Genomic DNA, 16,571 nt, shown 5'->3' on the forward strand with positions numbered 1-16,571 from the left:
ATCTGTAGGTCTAATCGATAATCACTCTAGGGCTACATGTAGACTTTGGCAGAATAGGCCGCGATTTCGCCCTCTTTGCCCGCGTTGCCAGTCTCAAGCACAACCTTGAGCCCGTCGACTCCCTTCGGCAGGGTGTAGGGGTGGGTCTTGTCTCGAAAGTTGAGCACGATAACCGCCTTGCGTTTGTCATCGGCCGAGGTCTTGGTGTATACGAACACGTTGTCGTCATCTTCGTGTTCCTTCTCGTACGAGAACGCTCCGTGAACAAACACGTCCTTGTTGTCCTTGCGGAACTTGATGATGCGTCGGTAGTAATTGAGAACCGAATCGCGATCTTGCTCCTGGTCTGCGACGTTGATCTCCTTGAACGAATGCGCAAGCATCCAGCACTTGTCGGCGTTCGAGAACCCTCCATTCTTGGAAGAATCCCACGAAATCGGTGTACGAGCGTGGTCACGAGCGGAGAGCTTGATTCCTTCCATCGCTCGCTTGAGCAAATCCTCGTCTCCATCCCCGTTCTTGATCGCCTGGCGAACCTCCTTGAGCCAACCGATCGTGTCGCAGTCGAGGTAGTGCTCATCGACGTCGACATCTTTGGGGATGTTGATCATTCCAATCTCCTCTGAGCAAACGGTATAGGCGTGTCAGCTTTGATGTCAATAGCAATGCAGAACGCAACGTGGAAGGCAAATCGTACGGCCTTGGTAGATGATCGGAGATCCAGAAAGAGTCAAAAGATAGGTCGCGAGCATTTTGGCCGATTGCTTGCGGAACTCGGGGGCGTCGCTACCAAAGCGAGAAACGACTCGCGATATGTCGTGGTTCTCGAGGTGATTGACGGCCCAAGCCTTGTGTTTGGGGTCTGCAAGGACTTGACCGTTCGCAGTCAACTGCTTGAGCTTTGAGAGGACGAGATCGTTGGCCATGAATTTCCAGGTGTTGTTGCGTAGCATGGCAATGCTGTAGAGTTTTGGCATCATACGAGCAGTTCAGCGCCGAAATGCTGGGTCACAGCGACTAAGCTCCCACTCACTCGAACTGGATGACCGTATCAAGTTCCTTAGACGGGCGAGCAATGTAGCTCAAGACGTCTTCGACTTTCGGAGTGTTGGGCAATTCTCCGATCGTGACGGCGCTGCTCGCGAAACCGATCGACTCATCAGTATTTCAGAGACTTTGAGTAGCTGCACGAGACAAGCCCACTCTCCGAGAGCTTCGCGTCTCATCTCCTTCATGAATTCGTGAATTCGGGGACCGTTGCAGATGAACTGGAACCCAGGTTGTTCCTTGACCAGCTTGTCGACAATCGGAGCGTCGGGGAAGTCCATGTGCTTCGAGTACATGTCTGCAGCAATTTGTCAGAAGGAAACCTGTTGGAAGCAGCCAGCAAAAGTCGTTGCGATAGACTTACTGACGGTGTCGACACGGAACCCAGCGACGCCACGCTTCAACCAGAACCTGATGGCGTCCTCGTAGATAGCTTCGCGGCACTCTTTGACTTCCCAGTTAAGCTCGGGTTGCTCCGGAAGGAAGGTGTGGAAGTAGTACTTGGGAGAATCATCGGATCAGCCTACGTAGCAATGTAGGCAAGAACACTCGCAAATTCGATGCTTACTTGCTCAGTCTTTTCGTCCCACGTCCAGGTCGAACCTCCAAACGCCGTGCGCCAGTTGCAGGGAGGCTCGCGCTGGCCGTCGATCATGCGCGCATCTCGCCAGATGAACTTGAAGATTGCCGAACAATTCAGCTCTGCACTGTCTTGAATCTGGATGGTACAGAGAGGCTGCTCACCCAGTCCCGCTTCGGCGAGTCTCGGCTACTTCTCGCCTCTTTGAACCATTCGTGCTCGGTGCTGCAGTGGTTAACGACAAGGTCGCACAGAATTTTGATGTTGCTCTTCTGCGCCTCAGCGATGATTGCGTCGATATCTTCGACCTTACCGTAGGGCTCGTCGACTTTCGTGTAGTCGCTGATATCGTAGCCGAGGTCGGCCTGTCGTACGGAACGAGATATTTAGCTTCTGACTGGGAAGAGCGATCTTGAGCGGGAGCATGCTTCAAAGGCTAACCTGAGGAGATTTGTAGAAAGGACTGATCCAGATTGCATCGATTCCGAGCGATGCAAGGTATGGTATCTTGGATAGGATACCCTGCAGGTCACCCAAGCCGGTGTCTGTCGAGTCCTTGAAAGTCGCGGGGTAGATCCTGCGGGAGCAAGGTTTCGTCAACGGTTCGAGTACGGTCGCCTCGACAGCTCGTTTGTATTAACGCACTGATAGACTATCGGCAACAATAATGGGAAGAAGAATCAGCAAGAGAAGGTGTGGAGCCGCTGCAGAGAGCACCCGACAGCACTCACTCGTCGATTCTTGCCACCACTTGATGTCGTTATCGTTGTGGATACCGTTCGGGACCTCCATCGCGTGCTACTGCGGACACTTGGCTCGAGACGTAGAGGTGGAGCGAGTCAAAGTCGAGTGGGACTTCCGGAACCGTGAAGAGCCTCGCGGAAGGGTACACGCAAGCTTGGCGCCGTCGAGAGTCAGGAGCCGTACTATCCAAGTTCGCCAGGCAAATTGTCCGAAATTTGGGCCGTACAGTACTAGTGCAGCAGGAGCCACAGCAAGAGATGTGGGCCGATGTGGGGGCATTCGCCGAGCGCACTCCGTTCGAACTTGTTGCGAGTTCTGCACCGGGTCGTACAATCTGTGAGCCGCGTGTACGCTCACGGAGTGGGGGGCCGCCGATCAATCGAGCAACGCCCAGCGCGATACGATCCTCGTGGCCGGCTATCGATTCGTTGGTATTCTCAGGTCCGCCAAAAAGCGCGGACAATAACAAAGCGGCGGAATAGTCCGCGTGCGTCGACCGTCGTGGATCGCGTCTATCCTTGCAAGTCGCCTGACCCCGATCTGGGCAGGCTCGTACTGTTGCCGGCGTTAAAGTTTTGCGCGACGGACAATGGATATGCTCCATCGATCTCACCGCAAATTTGCAAAAACCTTAAAGAGCGTCCGACACCGTGCACGCGTCCTCCATCGATTTTCGTTCTCGGAGTTTTAAGACCGTAGATGGCATCGATTACAGTATCAAACGTCCAAGTATTCGAAATACGGGCTGGCGCAGCAGCTTTCGCTCAGGAGTGGCGGGTATTTCAAGTAGACGGGGGTCGAGCATCGATGCGACGCGGAGCGTATCAGCAACAGGGCCTCCGCAATTTGCTCAAATTTTTGGCGGAGTCCCATTGTTGTCCCCCCCAAGCAAAAGTCCTTCGCAATTTCGCCGAACCTTCGCAGATTGCGCTGTCTCGGTCTTCCTTCTCGCTGTCGATCTAAACGTATTTGTCCGGTTGCTCCCCACGCCGCGGCGCAGAGACTCGCGACACCAGCTCACTGTTTAACCACACATCCTCGTCCACTCTTGGCTTCTTTCTCTTGTCCCTCCATCCCCCCTTGAGTGAGCCGACCCGCTTCACCTTGCGTGATACAGTCGTCTGACTCTTTCCTGTTCCCGTATTTAGCTCAACTCGACCTCATCGAAAATGGCAGAGAAGGGCTTCTCTACTGCCTCCAGCATCCAAAAGGCAACCATTCACGTAGACGGCGGCAACCATGTCGAGCAAGTCGTCGGGACCGACGCCGAATTGCAAGACAAGCTCGCTGAGCGCATCGACCACATCGAGAATGTGCTCGAGGGATCCGCCCTCGCCACAAAGCGCGAACAGGACATGACCTTCTTCGAGGCGCTCAAGCTCTACCCCCGTGCTTCATTCTTCAGTATCCTCTTCTCGACCGCCATCGTCATGGAGGGTTTCGATTTGACCTTGTGCGTGTTCCCTCGTCTTTCGCGCTCGTGCCTTCCTCGACGTTAACCTTCTGGCTTCACTGGTCTCCAGGATCGGAAGTTTCTACGGTCTGCCTGCGTTCCAGAAGCGCTTTGGTGAAAGAATCGGAGAGGACAAATATGTCATCACTCCTGCTTGGCAGACGGGTATCTCGAACGCGGTCCAAGTCGGTCAAATTCTTGGTCTCATGAGTACGTTGCAACCTCCTCTGCCTTGTTCTTGGATATTCCTAGGTGATTGACATGCTTCTTGCATTGCTATAGTCAATGGCTACTGCTGCGACCGCTTCGGATACAAGAAAACCATCGGCGCTTCGCTCTTACTCATTATCGCCTTTATTTTCATCCCCTTCTTCGCCACCTCTCTCGGCATGCTGCTCGCAGGCGAGACGCTTTGCGGTGTTCCCTGGTAAGTCTCTGTTTATCTTGCTCGACCTGCTCTACATCTGCCTAAGCTGATAATTTTGATGCCGCATAAGGGGTGTCTTCCAAACCCTCACAACTGCTTACGCCGCTGAGATTGCTCCTGCTGCCCTCCGTCCCTTCTTGACGACTTGTGAGTATCGATTATCTAGGCATCTATCGTGTAGGCTTCTGCAGTGCTGAATCGCTGAGATGACCTCGCACTAGACGTCAACCTGTGCTGGGTTATGGGACAGTTTTTCTCCTCTGGCGTGCTCAAGGGTGTCTCCACAATGAACGTGAACAACCCTGTAAGCAGAGCTTGACCTTACGCTTCATTACGAGCTCGAGCTGATTTTCGTGTGCCTATTTGCTTTCTATCACCCCTTCCCCTCCCGCTACTTCCTACTACAGTGGGTGTACCGTATTTGCTTCGCCTTGCAGTGGATTTGGCCCGTGCCCATTTTCATTGGAACGCTCTTCGCTACCGAAAGTCCGTACTTCCTCGTCAGGAATGGCCGAATCGATGAAGCCAAGGCTGCCCTCGTCACACTTGGCTCCGAGAAGCCTGGCGCGATCCCCGCCGAAGAACGCGTCAAGCAGATTCAACACGGAAACGAGCTCGAGAAGGCCATGCACGCGGGCACCAGCTACCTCGACTGCTTCAGGGGAACCAACTTGAGACGCACGGAGATCGCTTGCGTTGCATGGATGCTCCAGACCGCTTGCGGTAGTGGTCTCATCGGACAGTCGACAGTCTTCTACCAACAAGCAGGACTTTCGGCAGCCAACTCCTTGTACGTTATCCTTCCTTTCGCCGTTCTCCGTCGCCGTTTCTTGTCTCCCCATCAGCCTGCTGATTCTCGCTGTGCAACAGCTCTTTCAACCTGGGCATGTACGCTCTCGGCGCTGTTGGCACGATCAGCTCCTGGTTCACGATGCAAAAATACGGACGTCGCCAGCTTTACCTTTGGGGTCTCGAAGCCATGATGGTCGTCCTGGTTGGTGTCGGAGTTACCGGATTCTTCCACTCAACAAACGCGGCGTGGGCTTCTGGCTCCCTCCTCATTGTCTACTCTTTCGTAAGCCCTCGATCGGGAATGACTGTTTTCAGGTCCGAGCGCAAACTGACTCGAATCTCATTTTAGCTCTATCAATTCACTGTCGGACCCGTTTGCTACTGCTTGGTCGCCGAGATCCCCTCGACCCGTCTCCGTGCCAAGGTAGGTGGTCTCTCTTTCCATCAGCGAAAGATTCAGAGGCTAATCGATCTGCGATTGTGTAGACTGTTGTACTCGCCCGAAACGCCTACAACATCATCGGTATCATCAGTAAGCACACTCGTCTATCGATTACCGCTTCAAAAGAGCCTTATTGACCTGCGCTTCTCATAATCGCGCAGACAACATTCTCGTCCCTCGCATGCTGAGTCCGATTTCCTGGAACTGGGGACCGAAGACTGGTGAGCCCACAGCATGACCGCGCCCGACTGAACCGTTCACTGACCTCACTCTGTGTTCTGAATTAGCCTTCTTCTTCGTCGGCGCCAACGTGCTCTGCGTTGCCTGGACCTACTTCCGTCTTCCCGAGACCAAGGGACGTACCTACGCCGAGCTCTCGGTTCTGTTCGACGACCGAGTTCCCGCTCGCAAGTTTGCCACCACTGCTGTACGTTTCCTTTCTATATCAAGACGCATGCGCGAGCGTTTCTGACGACTTGCATTGACTGTATACAGGTCGACCTTTACGGCAAAGGAGGCGAGCCCCTCGAGAAGGGTGATTCCTTCGAGAACTCTCCCCCTGCTCTTCACTAAAGAGTGCGACCGCGACTCGCCCTGGTCGCAACACGTCTCTAAACTGTTGCTTTCTGTGTCGTGTGTCTCTTGGATTTGGTCGGTTGTTGGCTTCTCTCTAGTCTGTTTCTTCCTACTGGATTATGTAGTGTGTACCTCTCAAAAACCATTGATTATGTTGGCATACTTGTTTCCGCGAACATGGAAAAGCTGTTGTCTGCAAAAATTCATTGTTCAGATGACAAGGCGATTCCTTTTCTTGTAGAAGTGAGAGGTGAATCTCCCCAAAGGCACCACAAGTCACGCATGCGTCGTGGCCTATCTGTCAACTCCTTGATGTCGTTAACGAGGACGACCTACATTACGATATACGTCTTGTCGGTTCGAGATCAACCTTTGAGCAGGACGGCATCAATAGCGTCTTCCGAAAATTGTGTGGTGAGTTTCATTCGGCCAAGGAGCGCTCTTGCGAGATTCGAGAGACAAAGTGGTATTGACATTGCTGAGAAGCATGTACAGTAATTCAGGAACCGTTCGTTCGATCGGTCCGATTCAGGTATCGAGAACAAGGCATCGTTTTTAGATATGTGTGTGTGTAAAAGACAACGAGTGATTGTTCAGAAGACAGATGTTTCTCATGGTTTCTCAAACCCGTTCACCTGTCTGAGCGTGCGCGAGCGATCGCGTTGCCTTTTCGCTATCAACCGTACTGCATTTACCTTTTGAGGGACATTTCACAGACGAGGAACGAGTCAGGAATTCCAGATTGATGTGGATGCAGAGGGAAAAGAGTCGAGTCTGTCAACTCACCATCTTGCCATCTGACTTGAACCTTGCCGTCGGGGTAGCCAAAGTACGCCGCTTCGGCCATGCCTGCAAAGATCCCGACCTCCAGCACTCCCGTGAGCCTGATCAGGTTCAAGCGCCATTCGACTTGGTGCATCAGCACGTGTACTCAAGAGCAAGCGAGTGGAAAGGACCGACATTTTGATGCGGTGCAACAGTTCCGAAGGGTCGCGCATGTACGATTCGGAGAACACGGCATCAATGACAAAGTTGCTGCGTGTGCGGAGAGACAAGGTCAGTGTGCGTCGAATTACCATGCGGGTAACGAAAGGAACCAGAGTAGACTTGCCCATTGTCAGTGACGACCGGTCCAGCCTTCATCTTGCCCATTCGCAGAGTCGGCTTTTCGCATCCCATCTTTTGCAGGTCTAAGGGAGGATAACATATCCGCGGGTGAGCGAAACCGGGCGAAGCGAGCAAATCAACTAAACAGCATCAGACCCACTTTGGAAGACCTTGGCCCATGCAAAAGGAGCAACCTCAATGGGAACACCCTGCTTCCAGTTGGTTCCGAGCACCTTGGAGTCTTTGCGCGAGTCGGCCACAATGATGAAGTGCGTCGCAGCTTCGGCGAGCACCTTTTCTCGTAGCTGACAAGCTCCACCACCCCTGAGCGAACGCGCCATTGTCAGTCTCTAGACGCAAAAGGCTCGAAAGAGGGAGCGAGTGCTCACTTGATCGCGTTGAGTTCATCCTGCCAGACAGATCGCGGCATAAGAGATTAGGGCTTGATCTCGAGTCTACATCATGGCAGCAGAACTCACGTCGACTTCATCCGCTCCGTCAATCGTCACGTCGAGACTCGGGAACTGGTCAACGTCGCCCAAGTTGAGACCGGCTTTCACGATGAGTTCCTTGGACTGGAATCCGGTCGGAATGAACCAGCGGTCAAAGTTGTTGGCGTTGTGAGGGGGCTGACACAGTCGCTCGACGACGTATGGCACGGTCGAACCGGATCTGTCCGAGCGAGTAGCGGAAAGAGTCAGGATGCGCATCCCAGCGGATCTCTCGTGTATAGTAGTTCTTGAGTGCGCACCCAATGCCGATCACCTTGTGGTGGTCTTTGACGTGCTCGTCGACAGCAGCGTAGGCTGCCAGTCGCTTCGCCTTTTCCTCGGCTGTCAGTTCACCATGAGGGACGATCCGAAGCCCAGTCGGAATCACACCGGGACCGATGCGCGAAGCCTGTACAACAACGGAAGAGAGAGTCAGGGGTCGGATTCACACGGCGAGCCCGAGTCGAGGCAAAGCGATCATTCCGGCCCGGGCAGCATGACTCGGTCGCGCGAGCGAGCGGGGGTAGGAGACTCACCGAGGCATGGGTGATGCTCGACAGCGGGTCCGGCTTCGCGTTGCTCGACTGAGACGGCCTCCTGCTGTTCGAACCCGAAGCGGGAGCGGAGGTCGAGGCCTTGACGCTCGACATTTGAAGTGCAGACGCCGACATGGAGCGTACGGCAGACTGGCAAGACTGAATACGGCGGAGCGAGAGAATGGCTGCGAGCCGGACGATGGCAGGGTGCGTACTGATTAGCAAGCTTGAGCGCAGCAACAGCAACAGTCTCCGAAGGAAACCTCATGATGCGCGAATCTCGATTTTGACTCGCTCTGCCCAGATAGCTTGTACGTCCCCGTATGCGCTTTCGAAAGCCTGACAGCAACCCGGCTGGTATCTACCATAGCGAAAGAATGTCTCGGAGATATGTTGCAAGCCCGCGGATATGTACCGCTGACCATTCTCCCTCGACCTTGTTCATCTCTTGCTTTGTACGGTGCCAGCAGTGCCAGCGTTGCGGAAGGAGTTTGTCGAAGGGTTCCCGCGAACAGATGATTTTATCGGGATAATGAATGCGCCTATGGCGATCGCCGCGCGCGCCGCGGCAATACGCATGTTTGGGTCGTGCTCTGTGCCTTCGATCCGATCCAGCCTGAACAACGACAGCGCGCAACTAGTCTTCGAGTCCGCTCCAGGTCGGCTGAACCACCTTGGCCCCCTCGAGATTCGAGTGTAGCGCTCCACTTGCAACACCACATTCAGTATCGACCCCGCTCACGTCCGCTCGCGCTCGTCGCGCCTCCCTCGAGCTGGCGATCGAGAACATGTCGGCTTCGGATGCCGGGCTGCCAGCGCCCCGCACGAGCAAGCAGGCCAAGATGCTCGGGCTGGCGAGCGAGTTCGACCAGCCGCCGCCCATTTCCCCCGCGTCGTCCATCGCGACCGGAAGCCGGCCGAGTCAGGACAGGTCGGATCGAGGTAGCGTCAACACGGTTCAACGCAAGCGAGACCCTATCGAGGCAGCACCGCCCTGGGGATGGCCTGGCTCCACCGACGTGATTCCCACCTCATTCTCGTATCTGTGAGATCGCCTTCAGAAACTGACATGGAAATTGTGCGCGCTCGTCATGGCGAAACGGAACCTGCGACAGGTCCGACCGGCGAACAAGCGGAAACCTTCAGCACCACCTTCGCACTCGCCCGCCAGCATCAACCCGTCTCTGCGAGGCGCACGTAGCGCGAGCGTTCTGCGAAGCTCGGAACATGACCGGCATGGTACCGGGAGTCTCAAAGAGAAGAAGAAAGGCTTGTTCGGTGGGCTGCTCAAACGCAGAGGAAGTCGCGGAGATGTCCGAGAAGGCGAGTCTCGTACTCTTGCGACATACCACAGATAATGCAGCTGACCTTACAGCGAGTCTCACAGCATACGAGCAAGACAATCGCAGTCTTAGCGAGTTTGGGGGTGGAGTCCCTCCGCCCACGCAATACCACGACCTGCCACTTCCTGCGAAACTCCAGGCCCGTGGCGACGCTGCCGATCCGCTACCCCATCGAACTAACACAACGATTTCGACGACGGCCAGGAACGTGAAAGCGAAAAAGTCGAAACGCCCGGTCACTCCGAACCGCAACAAGAACTACCCAGGAACAGCCGGTCTTACGATGGACCCAGAGATCTCACTCGATACGAACCTCGACTCGATGGAGGGAATCATTGCCTGCCCGCCCGACGAGCGGACTCGGTCCAACTCGAACCCGGATCCTGCGACGTTCGACTCGCGCCGACCAAGCATGCCGCCACTCGTCCGCTCCGGCTCCTCTGCCTTGGGCAGACAGTCAATCGATCCATTCGGTCACTACGATGGCTTTCATATGCAACCGCAACGGGCCGGATCGATTCCCTCGGTTGCCCCTTTCACCACAGCAGCGGCCCAGCCTGCTTCCGGTACCGCTGGAACGGAATCTATCTCTCCCGTTCGACCAGGACTCGGCTCGAGACAGTCTTCACTGTCCAACCTTGCAAGCTACAACGCTCACGATCGAAGGTCTTCGAGCATTGGCGGTCCTCCTCAATCTTACCTGCCTGCTCGAGCAGGCTCCGTGTTCCCTCTTGCGAACGGGTCGGGAGTCGGGATCGGGCTTGGTCCAGGTGCTTGGACGGCACCTGACAGTTGGGCAGTCAAGGCAGAGAGCGGAGCGAGTCTCGATCAAGATTCGACCGACGACGAGGATGATGAGGATGACGAGGACGATGACCAGGAAGCGCTCCACCACGATGGGGTTGACGGGCACGAGAGTGATTCCGGTGAGAGTCCCAATCTAGGGGCCGGACTCAGCAAGCGGAAAGGTTCGGTACCTCCCACGAGCATGAGCGGCTCCATCGGAGCTCTCGACAGGCTCGAGAATCGAATGGGCTCGATAGTTCCCGGAAGCGGGGCAGAGAAGATCTTTGGCCATGGGTTCGATCTCGAAGGAATGGCAGGGATGGGCTCGCAAGGCATGAGACCTGGAACTGCCAGACCTGGCACACGCGGAGGTCGACCCGGAACTGCTGACGGCGAAATGGGCAGACGTCCCCAAGCACAGAAAAGCGTGAGTCACAGTCGAGCACCCGTTCTTCCTTGAACGGTTCGGTCGCTAATGACCCAATGGCTGCCGCGATAAAGTTCATGATCCGGATCTTCCGCCTCGACGGCACCTTCTCTACGTTGCCCGTTACCCTATCTGCGACTGCGAGCGACCTGACTGCCATTCTCGCTCGGCGGTTCCAAGTCAACTCGTCAACTTCCTATTCCTTGTACCTGCGGGAGAAGGGTCTCGGTGAGCTGAACACCTCAGGACTCTGCTTCGGATGTATTGCTGATCGATCTTCCATTATCTAGAGAGGCGAGTGGGGCCAAACGAGAAACCTGTGCTCTTGCAGAAGCGGAAATTCGAGCAGGCCGGTTACAACGAACTCGATAAACTTGAAGAACTAGGTCGAGAGGACAATTCGTACCTCTCAAAGCTGGTGTACAAGGCGACCTACAACTCGATGACGACAGGCGTAAGCGTACCTCGCATGCCAATTCTTCCGGATGATCGCGATTGACACAATCCTTGCATACAGGAGGAAGACCTCTCGGGCGACAATCTTGAATTCGTCGACCTGTCAGGGCGGAACCTGGAGACAGTGCCGATCTTCCTCTACAAGCACGCGCACGAAATTCGATCTCTCAATCTATCGAAGAACCGACCGTTCGACCTCCCGACCGATTTCGTTCAGCTGTGCACTTCGCTTCGCGAGCTCGTCCTGTCGTCGATGGGGATCAAGCGACTTCCTCAGGCTATCCGCGAGTGCGATAGCCTCACACGGCTCGATATCAGCAGCAACAACATTGTCGATCTCGAACACATCGCACTAGATGAGCTAACAGAATTGTCGAGTCTCAAATGTCACAACAATCGATTGTCTTCAATCCCCGACTACTTCCGTCAGATTCGTCAGCTCAAGTACCTCAATCTGTCCAACAATCGATTCGAGGTCATTCCAACCACCGTGTGCGATATCCTCTCCCTATTCGAGCTTGATATCTCGTTCAATACGGCGACAAGCGTTCCACACGAGATTGGGAAACTCCGAAACCTCGAACGGCTGAACTTGCTGGCGAACCTGATTACGACTTTGCCTCTCTCGCTCGCATCGCTCACATCGCTCAAAGAGCTCGACTGTCGGAGAAACGTCATCACGGACTTGTCGCCAATCGCTGGCATCGCCTCCCTCGAAGTCCTGCGGTGCGAGCACAATCAAGCCTCGGTCCTCGATGCAGCATGGGACAATATGCGCATCTTGACGGCAAAGCACAACTCGTTGACGCGTTTCAGTCTCACCGACACGGGTAGAACCCTCACAACACTCAACTTGTCGTATGGCAAACTGTCGACGCTTTCAACTGATCTCTTCGAGAATCTCGGATCTCTCGAGACCTTGATCCTCGACAGCAATACGTTGCGCATCTTGCCCGAGACCCTCGGAACCCTGACCAACCTCGTCACATTCTCGATCAAGAACAACCTCCTCACTCACCTGCCAGAGAGCGTCGGCCAGCTGCAGCGGCTCGCGTCGCTGCAGGTGTCGGGCAACAACCTACACGATCTCCCGCCACAGATTTGGCTCTGCTCCCAGCTCGCCACCCTCAATGCCTCATCGAACTTGATCAAAGACTTTCCTGATCCCCCGCTGACCAGCTCGGCTAGCTCTGCGCCACTCAATTCGCCACAAGATTTAGACGGCGGAATCGGCGAAGCGCTCGATATGCGCAAGCTGTCGTCACCCACGAAAGCTGCGGCTACCACTGCCGGTCGGATCGCACCACCACTTGCTCTCGCGCTTCAGCATTTGTTCCTAGGTGACAACCAGCTCGGAGACGACATCTTTGCCCCCATCTCGATCATGACCGAGCTGCGCGTGCTCAACCTCTCGTTCAACGACATCTACGAGATCCCGAGCTCGAGTCTGTTCAAGTGCCAGCAGTTGCAAGAATTGTACCTCTCGGGCAACAAGCTCACGAGCTTGCCGCCAGACGACCTCGAGCGGCTCATGAACTTGCGCATCATCTACCTCAACGGGAACAAGCTGCAGACCCTGCCAGCAGAGCTCGGCAAGATCAAGCGACTCTTTGCGCTCGACGTCGGATCGAACGTGCTCAAATACAACATTGCCAATTGGCCTTATGACTGGAATTGGTGAGTGTTTTTCAAGCTGCAGCACTTTCAACGACAAGGTGCTCACGATTGAGTCTTTGCAGGAACTGGAATGTCGAGCTGCGTTACCTCAACTTGTCTGGCAACAAGCGTCTCGAGATCAAGCCCGGACAACAGAACGAGGCCAACTTCCCTCGAGGCCCAGGAAAGAAGCGCAACCTCGCCGATTTTACAGCGTTGACGAAGCTCCATGTTCTCGGTCTTATGGACGTCACCCTCATGATCCCTTCCGTGCCGGACGAGAACGAAGATCGTCGAGTGCGCACCTCACAGTCCGAGATCAACGATATGGGCTATGGTATCGCAGACACCCTCGGTTCGCGATTCGATACGCTATCGCTCGTCGACATTGTCATCCCGCGCTTCCGATCGAAGGAAGACGAGGCGATCTTTGGGCTGTTCGACGCGGTCAACAAGGGACAAAATACGGGCGCCAAGCTCGTCAAATACCTTCAAGACTCGTTCAGCGCGGTTTTCACGCTCGAGCTTTCCCGCCTCAAGAGCGGAGAAGTCACCAGCGATGCTCTGCGTCGAGCGTTCCTCAACATCAATCGGGATTACGGCAACCTGCTGCTCCCTGACGTCGAGAGTCGCCGCAAAGGCTCCGAGATCAGTCTCACCGATCGCACTTCCGCTTCGGTCCGAAGTGGCGCAGCTGGTATCATCGTCTACATTCGCAAGAAGCGGATGTACATCGCAAATGCCGGCAATGCCCTCGCCGTCATCGCAGGTCGTGGAGGCACCGCTCGACTTGTTGCAAAGCGGCACGAGCCGTTCGACAGCGGTGAAATCTCTCGAATCCGTCAAGCCGAAGGATGGATCTCGCACCGAGGTTACGTCAACGATGAGGTGGACATTTCTCGCTCGTTCGGCTTCTACAACGTGTTTCCGGCAATCAATGCGGCCCCGAACGTCGACGATATCGAGCTAACCGAAACGGACGAGTTCGTCATTATCGCGAACCGTGGCTTGTGGGAACACATGTCGTACCAAGCGGCAGTCGACGTGGCCCGCACCGAGCGTGACGACCCAATGGCCGCCGCGGCGAAACTTCGCGACCTCGCGATCTCGTACGGATCGTCTCAAAACATCATGGTCATGGTTCTCGCGGTCGGACATCTCTTCAAGGACAAGAAGAAGGCTGGATACTTCTCGAAGCACCGCGGTGCGACTGGTCCGGGAGAGGAAGAAGGTTTCTACGGAACGCACAAAGCAGGAGTCGCGCGTCGTGGAGAGCGAGCCGAAGGTGCCGGGGAGCGGTACCTAAACTTGCTTGACCGCGAAGTCGCTCCTCCAGTCGGCATGGTGGCACTCGTATTCACCGATATCCGCAACTCGACCGCGCTGTGGGAGTCGAATCCGGGTATGCAGACGGCAATCCGCATGCATAACCAACTCCTTCGTCGTCAACTTCGTGCGATCGGTGGATACGAGGTCAAGACTGAAGGAGACGCATTCATGGTTTCGTTCCCGACCGTTACGTCCGCCCTTCTGTGGTGCTTGACTACACAGCTCGAACTGCTGAGGGAGGATTGGCCGCAAGAGATTCTCGACTCGGATGAGGGACGAGAGATTCTCGACTCGCGCGGCGAGGTGCTGTACCGCGGGTTGTCTGTTCGCATGGGAATACATTGGGGTGCGCCAGTATGCGAAGCTGATCCTATCACGCGACGCATGGACTACTTCGGACCGATCGTCAACCGCGCCGCTCGAATCTCGGCCGTCGCCGAAGGAGGCCACATCAGTGCTTCGCAAGACGTGGTCGACATCATCCAGAACGTTGTCATGGATCACAAACCAGGGCCCTCATCGCTCGACTCGGACAACGGGGAAGAAGTGAGGCCTGACCCTTGCTCATCTTGCACATAACAGCTCGGATCTAACCTTTGTATGAATCGCAGGACGAAGAGGAAGATTACCTCGATCCTCGCGACAAGCAAGATATTGCTGCGCTACGACGTCTCGGGTTCGGTATCAGCGAGCTGGGAGAACGCAAACTCAAAGGTGCGCACCGCGTGTCCGCCAGAGTTACTCGACGCGAGCTGACGAGCCCCTTTTGCGACAGGTCTCGAGAGTGCCGAACTGATCTCGCTCATCTGGCCAAAATCCCTCAAGGAACGAGTGGAGAAGCCTGGCGAGAAATCCGAGAAAAAGACTGAAGTGATCGAGGACGATACTCCGCCGCTCCTCGACGTTCAGCTCATCAAGAGCTTCGGCAAGCTCGTACAGAGGGTATGCATCGAACGCTCTTGCTCACACGTCATTGCGATTTTGCTGACTCGCTGTGACCGACATAAACAGCTGGAATCCGTCGGTAGTCTGCTCGTGCACGGCTTCGAGTCAGACGACCTGACTCATCCGGCAGTCTTTGGATCATCGCATCCACAATCTGATTCAAACAGTCGACCAAGTACCCCGGCAACCCAGGCCCTCGCAGTCGCCGCCAAAAGGAGAACCCTTGTTCTCCCGACTACCCTCACGTTCCCGGTCCGCGCAGACGCGACGGACGACGAGTTGGCAGCGCTCCTAGAGGTTCGTTCTTCTGTCTATGGGCCGCCCAACGACAATCGCCTGACCATGCTTCGTGAGCAGTCGTACATCGTGCGAACCGAGAACGTCCTCTCAACGCTTGCCCTGCATCAGCTGGGGCCGTTCACCGAGGTGCTCTCCGCGCTGGGCCAAGCTCTGCGTCTCGACGGTCGGAGTGTGCTGCTCGCACTGACCCGCTTCGCGGGCGTCATGCAAGCGGGAGCGCTGTCTTTGGACCCGTCATCAGCTATGGCCGCCACGTCTCTCCCGTCTCGCACAGCCACGCCAACTTTCGACACTCCAGCTGTCGCTACACCATCTGTCCATGCCAACGGCAGACCGCTGTCGTCCAACGGATCTCGAGCGCTATCGCCGTTACGCAACAGCTAAAAACTGTACTCCAAGCCTAATACCCCTGTCCCTCCCTTTCTCTGTGTGCCCTGCGCTGCCCTATCCCCTTGTTGTCACTCACCCGCCTCGTATATCTCGCCCGCCGCGGGCACGCTGTTCAGCTGTTGGTTTCTCTTGTGTTTTCAGCTCTTTTTTTTTCGTATTCCTGAAGTCTCTGTCGTTCATCATTTGGAACCCCAAGAGTATCGCACAATGCGACGCCCTCTATATCCCCTCCGCCTCATATCCACCGTCTGCGCGCTGCATTGCGATGGACACTTGGCCCACACAAAAGAGGTTGGGAGAGTATTTCGTGATAATCGAGCATCTCGCCAAAGTTCCTCTGGGCTCGGACGTCGAGGTCACCTGTGAGACTGTATCCCCGATCTGTCGGGATTGATACATAATGAATAGTATGCGTGAAAGTTCTGCAGACTGTAAAAGAAGTCAATTTCGACCTTCTCTGAGACCGTGCTCGGGTGGCGACAGAGCGTGTCCCCCGAGGAGAGGACTGGACATTATAGCAGCTCTATAGGCTGAGCCATTGCAGAGCTGGAGAAACTTTGCCCTAAGCGCTCGAACCCTGAACAGCTTGCGCATTTCGCACAGACGCGAGATCGTTCCTTGAGAGACCTAACGCCAAGCAGTGTTGAAAGCAGACGGATCACAAGATGCGCAGAGGAATTGTTGACCCCCGAGCCGGCGCGCGTGCGCGGGTTCGGTTGGCCGCTGCCGACGCGGCGTCAAGGC

At 55.4% G+C, this 16,571-nt stretch overlaps 4 protein-coding genes across 4 annotated transcripts; 2 read left to right on the forward strand and 2 right to left on the reverse strand.

Moving 5' to 3' along the window:
• Positions 1 to 32: 32 nt before the first annotated feature.
• Positions 33 to 2,419, reverse strand: JCM15063_000973 (alpha-glucosidase; the record flags this gene model as incomplete). The annotated part of the gene is made up of 10 exons (XM_076678774.1): positions 33 to 622; positions 698 to 960; positions 1,034 to 1,135; positions 1,204 to 1,345; positions 1,412 to 1,547; positions 1,616 to 1,723; positions 1,792 to 1,992; positions 2,069 to 2,204; positions 2,273 to 2,279; positions 2,359 to 2,419. 10 exons carry the CDS (start codon positions 2,417 to 2,419, stop codon positions 33 to 35), a joined length of 1,746 nt encoding a protein of 581 aa, XP_076534012.1.
• A 1,121-nt stretch (positions 2,420 to 3,540) lies between these two features.
• Positions 3,541 to 6,058, forward strand: JCM15063_000974 (uncharacterized protein; the record flags this gene model as incomplete). The annotated part of the gene is made up of 12 exons (XM_076678775.1): positions 3,541 to 3,824; positions 3,895 to 4,034; positions 4,107 to 4,251; positions 4,322 to 4,398; positions 4,473 to 4,555; positions 4,659 to 5,041; positions 5,122 to 5,326; positions 5,393 to 5,467; positions 5,530 to 5,575; positions 5,647 to 5,706; positions 5,773 to 5,912; positions 5,981 to 6,058. 12 exons carry the CDS (start codon positions 3,541 to 3,543, stop codon positions 6,056 to 6,058), a joined length of 1,716 nt encoding a protein of 571 aa, XP_076534013.1.
• A 694-nt stretch (positions 6,059 to 6,752) lies between these two features.
• Positions 6,753 to 8,309, reverse strand: RKI1 (ribose-5-phosphate isomerase RKI1; the record flags this gene model as incomplete). Its single annotated transcript, XM_076678776.1, has 8 exons — positions 6,753 to 6,945; positions 7,022 to 7,096; positions 7,173 to 7,251; positions 7,329 to 7,492; positions 7,558 to 7,577; positions 7,648 to 7,840; positions 7,920 to 8,068; positions 8,196 to 8,309. 8 exons carry the CDS (start codon positions 8,307 to 8,309, stop codon positions 6,753 to 6,755), a joined length of 987 nt encoding a protein of 328 aa, XP_076534014.1.
• Positions 8,310 to 8,983: 674 nt separating this feature from the next.
• On the forward strand, positions 8,984 to 15,821 carry JCM15063_000976 (uncharacterized protein; the record flags this gene model as incomplete). Its single annotated transcript, XM_076678777.1, has 11 exons — positions 8,984 to 9,214; positions 9,311 to 9,473; positions 9,550 to 10,751; positions 10,826 to 10,979; positions 11,042 to 11,211; positions 11,269 to 12,884; positions 12,947 to 14,738; positions 14,804 to 14,906; positions 14,968 to 15,134; positions 15,204 to 15,434; positions 15,495 to 15,821. 11 exons carry the CDS (start codon positions 8,984 to 8,986, stop codon positions 15,819 to 15,821), a joined length of 6,156 nt encoding a protein of 2,051 aa, XP_076534015.1.
• Positions 15,822 to 16,571: the final 750 nt, after the last annotated feature.

Source organism: Sporobolomyces koalae (assembly GCF_050403365.1).
Source record: "Sporobolomyces koalae JCM15063 DNA, S_koalae_JCM15063T_v1_ctg17, whole genome shotgun sequence".
Classification (NCBI taxonomy): Eukaryota; Fungi; Basidiomycota; class Microbotryomycetes; order Sporidiobolales; family Sporidiobolaceae; genus Sporobolomyces; species Sporobolomyces koalae.